The sequence below is a fragment of the Tiliqua scincoides genome, chromosome 1 (genome assembly GCF_035046505.1).
Source record: "Tiliqua scincoides isolate rTilSci1 chromosome 1, rTilSci1.hap2, whole genome shotgun sequence".
Lineage (NCBI taxonomy): Eukaryota > Metazoa > Chordata > Lepidosauria > Squamata > Scincidae > Tiliqua > Tiliqua scincoides.
Window position 1 is genome coordinate 247,076,974 of NC_089821.1, and position 13,601 is coordinate 247,090,574.

General features: G+C 43.5%; 1 protein-coding gene across 3 annotated transcripts in view; it reads right to left on the reverse strand.

Moving 5' to 3' along the window:
* GALNT14 (polypeptide N-acetylgalactosaminyltransferase 14) overlaps nt 1-13,601 on the reverse strand; it is a 253,564-nt gene that overhangs the window by 143,320 nt on the left and 96,643 nt on the right. Inside the window, exons 1-3 of one of the 3 annotated variants that reach the window (XM_066618674.1) lie at nt 12,236-12,294; nt 10,886-10,947; nt 8,996-9,091 (exon numbers count right to left, since the gene is read on the reverse strand). The exons of 1 other annotated variant lie outside the window; for it this stretch is intronic. In XM_066618674.1, the coding sequence (XP_066474771.1) occupies nt 8,996-9,091; nt 10,886-10,921 (132 nt within the window). In that variant the 5' untranslated portion in view covers nt 10,922-10,947; nt 12,236-12,294. Of the gene's footprint in view, nt 1-8,995; nt 9,092-10,885; nt 10,948-12,235; nt 12,295-13,601 lie in introns of those variants that run through there. One more of the 3 variants, XM_066618673.1, reaches the window with a different exon arrangement.

Below are 13,601 nucleotides of genomic sequence, written 5' to 3' on the forward strand. Positions count from 1 at the left end.
ATTGGCCTTCTTCACTGCCGCCACACATTGGGTCGACACTTTCATCGACCTGTCCACCACCACCCCAAGATCTCTCTCCTGATCTGTCACACACAGCTCAGAACCCATCAGCCTATATCTAAAGTTTTGATTTTTTGCCCCAATGTGCATGACTTTACACTTACTGACATTGAAGCGCATCTGGCATTTTGCTGCCCATTCTGCCAGTCTGGAGAGATCCTTCTGGAGCTCCTCACAATCACTTCTGGTCTTCACCACTCGGAAAAGTTTGGTGTCGTCTGCAAACTTAGCCACTTCACTGCTCAACCCTGTCTCCAGGTCATTTATGAAGAGGTTGAAAAGCACCGGTCCCAGGACAGATCCTTGGGGCACACCGCTTTTCACCTCTCTCCATTGTGAAAATTGCCCATTGACACCCACTCTCTGCTTCCTGGCCTCCAATCAGTTCTCAATCCATGAGAGGACCTGTCCTCTAATTCCCTGACTGTGGAGTTTTTTCAGTAGCCTTTGGTGAGGGACCGTGTCAAACGCCTTCTGAAAGTCCAGATATATAATGTCCACGGGTTCTCCCAAATCCACATGCCTATTGACCTTTTCAAAGAATTCTATAAGGTTCGTGAGGCAAGACTTACCTTTACAGAAGTCATGCTGACTCTCCCTCAGCAAGGCCTGTTCATCTATGTGTTTTGAGATCCTATCTTTGATGAGGCATTCCACCATCTTACCCGGTATGGATGTTAGGCTGACCGGCCTATAGTTTCCCGGGTCCCCCCTCTTTCCCTTTTTAAAAATAGGCATGACATTTGCTATCCTCCAATCCCCTGGCACTGTGGCCGTTTTGAGGGACAAGTTGCATACCTTAGTCAAGAGATCAGCAACTTCATTCTTCAATTCCTTAATAACTCTAGGGTGGATGCCATCAGGGCCTGGTGACTTATTGAACTTTAATTTATCAATGAGGTCTGAAACATCTTCTCTTTTAACCTCTATCTGACTTAACTCCTCGGTCAGGAGGGGCCGTTCGGGCAGCGATATCTGTCCGAGGTCTTCTGCCGTGAAGACAGATGCAAAGAACTCATTTAATTTCTCTGTCATCTCTAAGTCTCCTTTTATCTCCCCTTTCCCTCCCTCACCATCCAGAGGGCCAACCGCTTCTCTGGCGGGTTTCCTGCTTCTAACATATTTGAAGAAGCTTTTATTATTCCCCTTAATGTTGCTGGCCATGCGTTCCTCATAGTCTCGCTTGGCCTCCCGTATCACCTTCTTACATTTCTTTTGCCACAGTTTATGTTCCTTTTTATTCTCCTCATTAGGGCAAGACTTCCATTTACCGAAGGAAGCTTCCTTGCCCTTCACAGCCTCTCTGACTTGGCTGGTTAGCCATGCGGGCACCCTCCTGGATTTAGTGGAACCCTTCTTTCTTTGCGGTATACACCTCTGCTGGGCCTCTATTACTGTTGTTTTAAGCAGCCTCCATGCACTCTGGAGAGATTGGACTCTTTTTACCCTCCCTTTCAACCTCCTTCTAACCAGCCTCCTCATTTGGGGGAAGTCTGCCCGTCGGAAGTCAAGGGTTTTGTTAGAGATTTGCCTGGTATTCTTCCCCCAAACGTGCATGTCAAAACGGATGGCAGCATGATCACTGTTCCCCAATGGCTCAGTAACGTTTACATCTCTAACCAGGTCCTGCATACCGCACAATATTAAATCCAGACTCACCTGTCCTCTGGTGGGCTCCGTGACTAGCTGCTCTAAGCCACAGTCATTTAGCACGTCAAGAAATCTGGTTTCCTTATCGTGACCAGAACACAAATTGACCCAGTCCATATGAGGATAATTGAAGTCCCCCATGATTACAACCCTGTCCCTCCTTGTCACCTCCCTGATCTGTTTCCTCATTTCAAGGTCCCCATCCGATTTCTGGTCTGGAGGACGATAGCCCGCCCCCAGTATTACATCGCTGCACAAGCCTGGTAATTTAACCCACAGAGATTCTACGGTGGAGTCGGACCCACCTTCAATCTCTACTTTGCTGGATTCTATCCCTTCCTTAACATAAAGGGCCACCCCACCTCCAACACGCCCCTGCCTGTCCCTCCTGTAGAGTTTATAGCCCGGGATTGCGGTATCCCACTGATTCTCCGCATTCCACCAGATTTCCGTTATGCCCACTATGTCAATGTTTTCCCTTGTCACCAGACATTCCAGTTCTCCCACCTTTGCTCGTAGACTTCGGGCATTCGCATAAAAGTATTTGTACATGGAATGCCCTAGGATGGGCTGCTTATTCGCTCCTTTGTCCCCGCATCCTCTCATTGTGCCAAACCGTCTATCACATCCCATCACGCTACCTTTGCCAATTTCTTCTCCTACCCTGCCTTTGTCTTGTTGTTCTCTAACCTCCCCATCCTCATCCCATAGGGATGAGGAGTCCCAAACCGGATGCCCCTCGGCTCCTGTCGGCCTTCCCCCAGGGATCAGTTTAAAAGTTGCTCTGCCACCTTTTTAACGTTATGCACCAGCAGTCTGGTTCCATTCTGGTTCAAGTGGAGCCCGTCCCTCTTGTACAGGCCCCGCTTGTCCCAAAATGTTCCCCAGTGCCTAACGAATCTAAACCCCTAACGAATCTAAACCTTTTTATTCCAAAGGTGCATTTTAATAAATTATAAATTACAATCTCTTAAAAGTGTACTAGGTAGGTGATATAAGTAGTATAGTGACAGCAGATGCAGCCAGTCATTATCCATGCACACCCTCCCTTCCTGTCCAGACCATTACTTATTTTTTGTTTTTTTCCACAAATTTTGGGGTAGGTTTTTATTTGTCTGCTTTACAAAAATGAGAAGTGCAGAAAGCAATATTATGTGTTCTTTTTTAATTTATCACTGAAAAAGTCTCTACTAATAGAGAATAAGCAAACTCTCAGTCCTCTCTGCCCTGAAAAGTTCACCTTCCCTCTTTTCTTCCACTTTTGAGAGTTCCCTCTTCTACCCAGTTCCCTCCTCTTCTGCTCCCAGAACCATTTTTGAGTATGTAAAATGCTTAATAGTCTTTCTCTTATTCTTTTGATCAATCTTCCAAGGCAGGGTATTATATCTAATTTACAAATCAAGACTTGAGGCATGATAGCTTTCTGAAGATGTCTCTTGAGAGTTCCTGTCTGCACTGGAATACCAAAATCCAGATCTTCCAATGGTCCTTCCTGTTGAGCATACGGTTGCATAACTTGATGACAGCTACTCTTTGCCTACATTATGTCTACATTTGTAACAGGCATTCCTGCATGGTGGACATGCTTGAATGAACTTAACTTTGCTACATAGAGTAAGGGTGTTGATCCAGCAGAAAGTAGTTTTATCTGGCCCCTGGCCCCTATGTATTTAAAAGAGAAAGTAAAAGTAATAGTTGAAAAAAGGATATTAAAAAAGATTTTGAATTTGTCTGAATTGTCCCAGCTACTCTTGAGGACATGTACTCCATCAGTACAAAGGCCTTACCAGTATTGTGGATTCTCATAATCTACAACAGAGTTTGATTGTGCAACAAAATACACTGCTGGCCATCAGATCAGAATAGTCAAGCTGTCCATTCTTGGTTTGGAACCAGAGACAGGCAGCCCAATCCTGACCTGCCCGGCACGCCAGGCTGCCGTTGCACCAAAATGGCTACCACCGCATCCTACTCATGCTGGACAGCCCGCATTGATTCCTTGGGGGACAGGGACTTTCAGGTAAGGGAAGGAGCGCTGCAATTTCTTGATCCTTGAGTTGCTGCAGAATCAAGGAGTCCCATGTCAGGCCATGAGTCCCATTTCCCCTTCCCCTGGGTAAGGGAAGTAGCCTCGCAATGGGGCTACTCAACTCTGTGGCGACTCTTGAGCCGGCACAGAATCAAAGAGTCCCATGTCAGGCTATATCGTCCCACCCCGTTCCCTCCCCCTGTCATGCCTCCTCCCCTCCTGGGTTAGCTCCAGCGCTGGGCCCAAGGTAATGGTTGCAGATGTGCCTTACAGCATGTTTGTGACAGTGTGTGCCAGCAGTAAGCCAGAGCACAGGGATCTGGATCAGTCCCTGAATGATGTTATACTTGATTGGGGGTATTATCAAATACTCTTGCCAAAAGTTGTGATGAAATGCATGGCTCATCACCCCTTCCACTCACTAGAAATTGTATAAGATATGGAAATATGAAAATGTCTGTTAGTTTATGCATTATGATGATGATGATGATGTCACAGCCCACCAGATGTTTGGACTGGGATTTTTTGGTCCTCACTTGCTGGAACTCTAAGAGTTTAAGAACTGACAAGATCTCACCATATCATATCATATGGAATACAACATATTTGATGTGCCCAGCAGTGTGGCTTGTTGCAATTGTTTAACTGTTATCTTGTCAATGCCTATATTGACCAGATATTTCTTAAAGGCCTTATTATTAATGCTGGGGTGAAGGATAGTTGTTCTCCCCCCACTAAATATAAGAGAACACCACTTTAGAAGGTACCTCTTGACTACGTTAGCAGGGGTAACTTCCATTCACTTATGTAAAAACACATGTCTAAAAACACATTTGCAACCTATCAGTTTATATGCGAAAATACTTCAAAAAAAGTATTTAAATGGTGAGGATTGATGAGGAAAAGGAATCTGGGGATTTTTAATGGAACAGAGAAGACTATAAATCAAAACATACCATGTGAAATTTGGACGGAACACAGGCATCTATCTGAAATGATTAATTCAAAATAAAAGGAGACTGTCTTAAAATTGCTATTTAAGGGCCCAATCCTATCCAATTTTCCAGTGCCGGTGCAGCTGTGCCAATGGGGCATGCACTGCATCCTGTGCTGGAGAGGCGGTCACAGAGGCCTCCTCAAGGTGTGGGAACATTTGTTCCCTTACCTTGGGGCTACATTGCAGCTGCACCAGTGCTGGAAAGTTAGATAGGATTGGGCCCTAAGTTGGCACTTTTTATTGTAACTTTTATAATAATAATCATAAGGTATTTATATACCACCTTTCTGGTCATCGGATTACTCCTCTGACTTTATTCAAGGCGGTTTACATAGGCAGGCATTTCTAAATCCCTCAAGGGAATTTTTACAATCGTAGAGGTTCTCTCTTTCAAGAACCAACAACATTTCAGAATGGATCCTCCTGATTTGGTCTCACTTCTGGCCTCCAGTTCTCCCAGGCAGGCTGACAAGCAGCTCCATCTCTCACACGGAGGGCAGCCAAGACGCTTCTTGCTCACACCAAGAGCAGGTGGAATCACTCAGCTCGGCTTGTCAGCTGCTTCAAGGTCTCGCCATTCTCAGCCGTTCAGCGAGCTACCGGTGTCCTCGAACTGGCGACCTTCTGATGTTATCTTCGGGCTAACAGAAGCTCTACCCTCTAGACCAGACCTCCTGCCCAACTTTTACTACCTATTCAAATCCATAGCCCCACGATCAGCATCAGATGCAAGCATTGTTAGCACTAGGCACCACCCCCTATTCTACAGAAGAGTCAGCCTGTCTTTCGTTCAGTTGTGCACAATGGCTTTGTCCCTGCTCTGTGGAAGTGAACACAATGTGCTGCAGATAAAAATCACATCATTACAGAAGCACAACCTCTTTGATCTCAACCTGCGTGTAGTACAGCGAGATTCAAAACATGTACAATCACTCTGACACCAAAAAAAAGTGTGATCTTATCCAATAATTGATCTTTTTTTTATTGTTAACTCCATATCCAAGTCTCTTTTGCCTGTTAATGGAACAAAATGAAACTTTCGAAACAGGCAATTTTGTCCCATAATTGATTTTATTCACATTTGACAGGACGTTTTATGCAATGTGCTGGAAGGGGAGGGGGACAGTGAGGGTTCCAGAAAATGAATGGGCCGTGTCCCATACATCAGTTTCACTGATGGGACTAGTTGAAAACAACCCCATAAAATCTGTCATTATATATGTCATCTGTAAAAGGAATCACTGGAGAGCTTCCAAATGGCCAAGTTCCTATTACAAGTATGAGGAATTTTTCTTTTCTTTTTTAAGCACCTCTAAGGATGGACTACAAATTCTAGAGGTTTAACTGTATACAGTAAGGCAGGATCACCCTTATCTACATGCCTGCAGACTTAAAAAAAAAAAAGTCACATATATTTTTTAGACATGATTCATTACATGCTACCAAAGCCATGCTGACTGCTGATCCAGTCCGTGATCCACTTTAAAACTGCTCTTACATAAGCCTCATTAAAATGAATGGAAGATGTGCAACTCTGCTCACTATAACCCTCATTCGTGTCAATAGGGGTTATGCACAGAAAATACTTCCAGTAGCCTGCGACCGATGAATTTAACCATTCATTTATAAAAGGAGGTAAACCCACTGCTGTAATGCATTGTTGGAAAACTGCAGTTTGATCAAAAACTCAGCTCCAAGGATGCAGAGAGAGACCAGGCATGGGAATATATTTTGTCAGTATTTAAAGGATATCACAGGCCTCCTGTCCATTTTTTAGCACAATGCTAATGTTGCCCTTTAAAACCATACAAGGCTTAGGACTTGGGGCATGAAGATGTTCTTCAGAGGCTCCCCTTCAGGTATCCTGTCCCTCTGAAGCAGGGGTGTCCAAAGTTTTTGGCAGGAGGGCCACATCAGCTCTCTGACACTATGTTGGGGGGCTGGGGGAAAAAAAGTATTAATTTACATTTAAAATTTGAATAAATTTATATAAGTTCATCTTTAATATATACATTTACATAAGTTTACATAAATGTATATATTAAAGATGAACTTATATGAATGAATGAAGGTCTTGCAATAGCTCAAGGCCTTGCACAAAGCAAGGCTGGCCTTTCCTTTGCTGCCACTACTGCATCACAGATGTGAAACAACAAGCAGTGGAGGGAGCCCTCATCCCACAGCTCACACTAGAGGTCAAACAGTCACCCTCATGCTGAGAGTGGTTGCATCGGGCCAGTGTGGGCTCCAACAAATCTCTGGAGGGCCAGAGGTTCATTGAAGACTGGGGGCTCCCTGAGGGCCGCATTGAGAGGCCTCAAGGGCCACAAGTGGCCCCAGGGCCGGGGTTTGAGTACCCCTGCTCTGAAGTGAGGCACAAGTCTAACCCTCGTTAAGCACTTGGACTGAAAAGTGCTTAATGTTGACCGAATTTATGCACATCCTGTTTCATCCCAAACCTTCTCTTTCTCACAGACTTGATAATTTGGTTCACCAACTTTGTATTCTTGGTAGATCCTCAGGACTGCCCTATATCGGTGTGCAGGTTGTGCTCTGCACAAGGATGCCACATCCAAGGGGGTGCCATTCCCAGCTGGCTATAATCAGCCTTCCTTCACCTGTCATTCCCGCTGCCATCACACTGCCACTAGAATGAGCTGGGCAGGCATACATGCCTTGGTGCACTGGGAAGCAGCTGGCAGCAAGCACGGATGGGACTGAGGACGCTGGCTGCTTTGCAGGACCCTTATTCCAGATGACACTGCCATGAGGTGGAGGGAGGGAAAGCACGGGCAGCAAGCATGAGGTGGGCACCTGTGGAAATTGATATGTGTCTCCTCACCACAACCTTGTCCTCTGCCTGGTATGTAGCTTGGAATGTGAACAGAAGTGTTATTATTGAGAAATAAATAATATATTAACAAAATTAACTTGAGAAAGGGTCATAAGAATACAAGAAGAGCTTTGCTGGATCAGGTGAAGGCGCATCTAGTCCAGCTTCCTGTATCTCGCAGGGGCCCACCAGATGCCTCAGGGAGCACTTGAGACAAGATACCCATATCCTGTTGCCACTCCCTTGCATCTTGCTACCCCTTAACCCAGAGGCTGCATATAGTCTTTTTGCTAATTTTCAGAAAGGCACCTGTGGGCCAGCAGTAGCCCCGTAACTCCTGAATTATTTTCTCCCTTTAATGTTGCAAAATTCCACCTGCTTCAGGCTATTTCCCCTGCTTTCTTTTCATTGAGATCAGCAATGTCCTGCTTTCTGCTCTTTTTCTCTTCCACCTGGAGCCAGTTCAATATTCCACAGGCTCGCTCTTATCTTTTCAATCCCATTTAAGTTTTTGCTTCTTGCTTTAAAAACCTTGAATGCTCAGCCTCCTGTGTGTTTGCCCCCTTCTGGTGCAGCTCTGATGCTTCCTTCTTTTCTCACTTCTTTTCCGCATTCTCTCCCTTGGAAACTCAGCACACACATATCCAACATGTTGTCATATCTTTTTAAAGACTCTTTGTAATCTATTTTCCCTTCTGTTTTCCCTCCTTAACAGTTTCTTCTTCTCTAGTTTTCATCTGTTTTAAAATGAGGTAGAGAAACAACAGCCATCTTTTCCAGTATCTGTGAATTACAATATTCTAATCTACATTGTTCTGGATGAGTTTACCATTTTGGTAAACCTTTGCATTCTTGCCTGCTCCTTACTTCCTTCTCTTCCCTTGTCTTTATGTTTCTTGGGAACACAGGAATTGACTTTCTAATGGCTCAATCCATTGGTCCTTCAAGCACAGTATTTGTCTATGGTCTCTCCAGAGTTCCACGCAGGTATTCTTCAGCCCTACCTGCAGATGGCAGGGACAGATCCTGGGGCTCTCTGATGGAAATCCCAATAGAAACATATCTTTGTACAAAGTACAGGTCCTAGTCACATCCCAATCCTAACCACCATAACTAGTATTTTACTAATAAATAATAATCATTTATTCACCATTGCTAGCCATAAGACACCATTATGTGTTCCAGTTATACAGAATCACACAAACAGGAAAAAACAGGGAAGTTGATTTAGATTCTGCATTGAAAGGCTCAACATGAGTCCATTTTTGATTGCATAACTTTATGGCCAGCAATTCTGCAAAAGTCAGAAAAGCTCTAACTTATTCTCATATCCCAAGGCAAATTCGCCACTGCTGACAATTGTAAAAACCATTTTTTGACTTGTAGAAAGAGCACATTTGCAGAGAGAATAAATATGGATACTCACAGTGTCATTCTGACTCAATTCTTCATTGCTTATAGCTTCCCTAGCTACAAATGGTACAGCCAGAGATGAAAAGAATTCTTGCACTTTGAACAACAGCTGAGGATTTGAGAAGATAAAGTATTACAGAATGCTCTTAAACCCATTAATCCTTAAGGCCATTCTAGCCCATCCGGCTATTTACAAGCAGAAGGATATATGTAACGTGTCTGCAAGCTTTTGGTAGGAGTCCAATATATTGTGCAATCAATACTGTTGATGTTTTTTTTTTAAGGCATCTTGTAAAACATGATTTATCAATGCAGTAAACAATCAGGAGAAGCTGCACCCAGTGAATCTGGAATCTCTGAAGACTCAGAGAAGGGTTGGACGTAGGGTTGGTTCTAGCCTTTGGTCAATGTGACTGTCAAAACAAAACAAAAACACCCTCTAAAAAGAGCACGATCCAGCTGAGGTTCAGTGCTCTGCTTCCATTCACTTTGGTTCACTTCCATTTCTTTCTTTGATAAAGTTAAGCCTGCACTGAACTTGTGCACATGCTTAAAGATGGTTGAGCTGTACCCAGAGCTTGGACATATGTATTATAAAACATCGTCAACTTACATCTGAAGCTACTTTACACTGAGTCAGACCATCTAGTTTGGTTTTGTCTGCACTGACTAGCAGTTGCTCTTCAGGGTTTCAGGTTCAGCAGAACTTCCCTGCCAGGGAAAGTTGCCAGGGACTCGCTGCATCCAAAGCATGAGTGCTACCCCTAAACTACCCTAGTGCCCACCTCTAATAAGAACAGGAATGCAAATATGCGGTAGATTAGTCCACTTGCACAACAGCATTTGGAGTTAAAGCAGCCAATGTAACTGGACAGCTACAAGTTCAATAGCAAAGTCCTGCAAATGCCTACTCAGAAGGAAATCTCACTGAGATCAAGAGGACTTTCGCACAGATAAGTGCAAGTAAGATTGCACTCCAACCTTCCTGTTTTCAAAATATGTCATGGTAAGTGCATCTTTCTAATATTCAAAGATGCTTGAATGCTAACATTCTAGCATCTACACTATTCAGACTTGCACATCAGAGATACTTGTTTTGGCCCTAGCCTCTCACTGGTATGCCAGCTTTCAGATATGCAGGACATTTGAAACAAATAGGGAGTAGACACACATGTGCCCCTAGCACCTGAAATCTCAGAGGTACAGTCCAAGAAAAACCGCCATAGGTGATGGAGTGTTTCAGCCACTGCCCATTGTCTCAAGGTGACCATATGGTTTAATCTCTTAGGTGGTGCTTTAGAAGAGACACTTGGCCAACAGTCTGAGGCTAAGAGGCAAAGAAGGAAGGCCCATAGCCAGGGAGACAGACCAGGGACAGACTGCACTTGCTCCAGGTGTGGAAGGGATTGTCACTCCCGGATTGGCCTTTTCAGCCACACTAGACGCTGTGCCAGAACCACCTTTCAGAGCACGATACCATAGTCTTTCGAGACTGAAGGTTGCCAACAGTAGAAGTACTTGCCTCATTTGGAGTTTGGACTACATGAGTTTTAGGTCATTATACAGTCCTATGATTTTATGATTGGCTTGAACTGGTAATTGTCATTCAAGTCAACTGATCATTTACCTGTTTCTTGATTACCAGGTAGAGAAAGATAAGCACATTGTAAACTGAAAAAGGGAAACTCCCTTCGCTCATCCAGGGCAGCACATCAGTTACGGATTATTGGATAAGATCTTCATTATAACATTTCCACCAAGCATTATCTCTTCTTCCTCTCAAGTAGAATCCTGTCTAGGGAGTTATTTAACTGATGTACAGAAATCTAAATTTAATTTATTATGATCTAACTCACTTTAGGTTCCAAATTAGCCTGAAGGATCAAGTCAATACTCCACTTGCCTTTCTATTTATCTTCCACAGGGCTCCTCTCTCCATGCCTCATATTCATTTTCTTTCGTGTACTGGTAATAAATTCATAAAAAAAAATGTATCAGAAATTAGACCATTTTTCTTTCAATGCTGCAGCTTAATGGCCGGTATTAATTATATAAAGCACGGTGAGTTAATAAGTATTTGGGAGACTAATAGAAACTCTAGCGGGGGGGGGGGAGTCCTTACCCATACCAGGATAGTAAATAGCTCATCAGACTCACCAGCTGACAGAATAAAAAGATCTTATGTTGCAATAATCCTTCCTTGAAAATTCAGATGTATCTGGGCTAAGTGAGTCTGGGCTATCAGCATATCCCAGTAGTATTACCAGTGGATATACTAGTGTATCAATACCAGTGTATCAACACTAGTGTACACCCGTGTATCAATATTACATTGGTGTGCAGATCCCACAGCTCTTCATTTTCTTCAGTGCATCACTGAAGAAAATGGGAGAGCTCCTGTGTCTGGGCAGCTCTATGAACACACTGAACACCACAGAGCAGTGGTTCTCACACTTCTAGCACCAGGACGCACTTTCTAGAACGAGAATCTATCAGGACCCACTGGAAGTGACATCATCAGGCAGGCCAATTTATAACAATCCTAGGCTGCAATCCTACCGACACATACCCAGGAGTAAACCCCATTGACTATCATTGTTAAAAGCATATACAGAGTAGCCTGTTCAAAGTATAGATCTGTAACATTTCCCCAAATGCAGTCACATACCATGATAGCATCAAGTCTAATGCATTAAAAAATATATTGAAATGATTGGGGACTGACCTGAAATTGGTTAGTGACCCACCTAGTGGGTTCCAACCCACAGTTTGAGAAACACTGCCACAGAGTTTAGAACTGTGGCCTCAACTGGACTGTGAAGTTCCTAGTTAATCCCACAGCTAAGTGTCAAACCAGATGTTACTCTCACTATGTGCCTTGAAAATGCTTGTGTTTTTTTTTTTAATGTTTAATAACAATTGGACTGCTCTCCAGCACACTGAGACTGTGGCAGGGAGAGGGATTTGTCCTTTTCCCACACTTTATCATTTACAGTAAGATCCAGTGAACCAGGTGAGGAAGTAAGACCTCTCCATTTAATGGACCATTTAATGAACAATGCTCCATCCTTACCAGCCCACGTCTGTGACACAGCCAGAACAGAGAAGACCTAGAGTAACACCCATTTTCCCGCAAGAAATAAGCACCAACACCAGAGACCTGACACCACATTCATTTTCCAAATGCTCCTACCCATTCCCTTTTCAAAAAGTTATCTTGCACGCACTCTGCTTTTGCACAGGGCCTGCTTACCATGAAATACCTTTTGTACTTCTCATGTTGATACCCATCAAGTGAACTAGCAAAACCGAAGCATTATATGTGCCAGGGTTGGTTCAATGAGAACATGTCCTGAGTATGTCCAATGAGTACGAAAGCTCTATGCATACAGAGAGAGAGAGAGAGAGAGAGAGAGAGAGAGAGAGAGAGAGAGAGAGAGAGAGAGAGAGAGCGCTGAAGGAAACAACTTTAGACTTTTCCAAACTAGCATATCTTTCAGTCAGCAAATATTATGCTACACAGCACTCACCCATTTGCAGATGTAGTCAACAATGACAACATATGTTAGACGCACATTACATGAACAGACTTAACAGTAAAACCCAATACAGGCAAGACAAAGCTTTGCTAAATTATGTTATACATAAGCAAGTGTGATAATGATAGCTAAGAATCCTTTCCTCTACCAGCTACCCTGACTTACATATCTATGGCTAAATTCATGCAATACACTATTTTTGTTCATGAGAGCAGTTTCAGATTTATCAGGTATGCTGTCATGTTGGGAAATGTAATATACAAACTGGACAATTGCACACCTAGTTAGATGCAGTTTCTGTGATTGTGTATATGTGCTCAGGTTGCTTAATGTACAGGAAAAAAATGTATTGTGTAATTAATATTAATATAGATTGTGCATCTTCTGGGAATGATCATGTTACTTGCATATTTTGCATTGTGCCTGTATAATTTAGGATTAATGACAGAAGTAGTATGTGCCAAAGTCCAACAGTGAAAAGAGAGCTTTTCCCGACCAAGGGCCCTTGGCCCTTCCTGACCAAGGGCCCTTCTCCATAAGAAGACTAGGCTACTTTCAGTTCTGGTGGCAATGATAGTGCCTTATGCATCATCAGGTGGGCAGGGAAAGAGTGCCATGGGGAACCTCACTCCAGGGCTTTGCCTCAGAGCACCCAGTCTCACAAATGAAAAATATGCTCACCTATGCTAAATATTTCTCATTTATCTTATGTGTGCCATCATTGGGTGGTTTGAATGCATAGATTTTTGCTTCAAGTGTATTTTGCCACACAGGGTAAGGCTGAAAAGAGAGGACCTCAGGAAATGACGACTGTAAGAGGGAACCAACGTTTTACCGAAGACTTTGTTCTGAACTTGTACCATACCTGACATGACCTGAAGAACAATGTTTGAACAGTTTTATTTGATCACCCTAATAAAATACACTTTGGGGTCCTTGACTGAGAACTGTGCCAAAGCAAACTCTGCACAAGCAGGGAGGATTTCACATCATGACTCATAGGGTACAAGTGGATCTGCAAGGTTCAATTGTCAGTTGGGCCCAAATGGGATTTTCCATCTGGAAAGTGTAAAGTGTAAA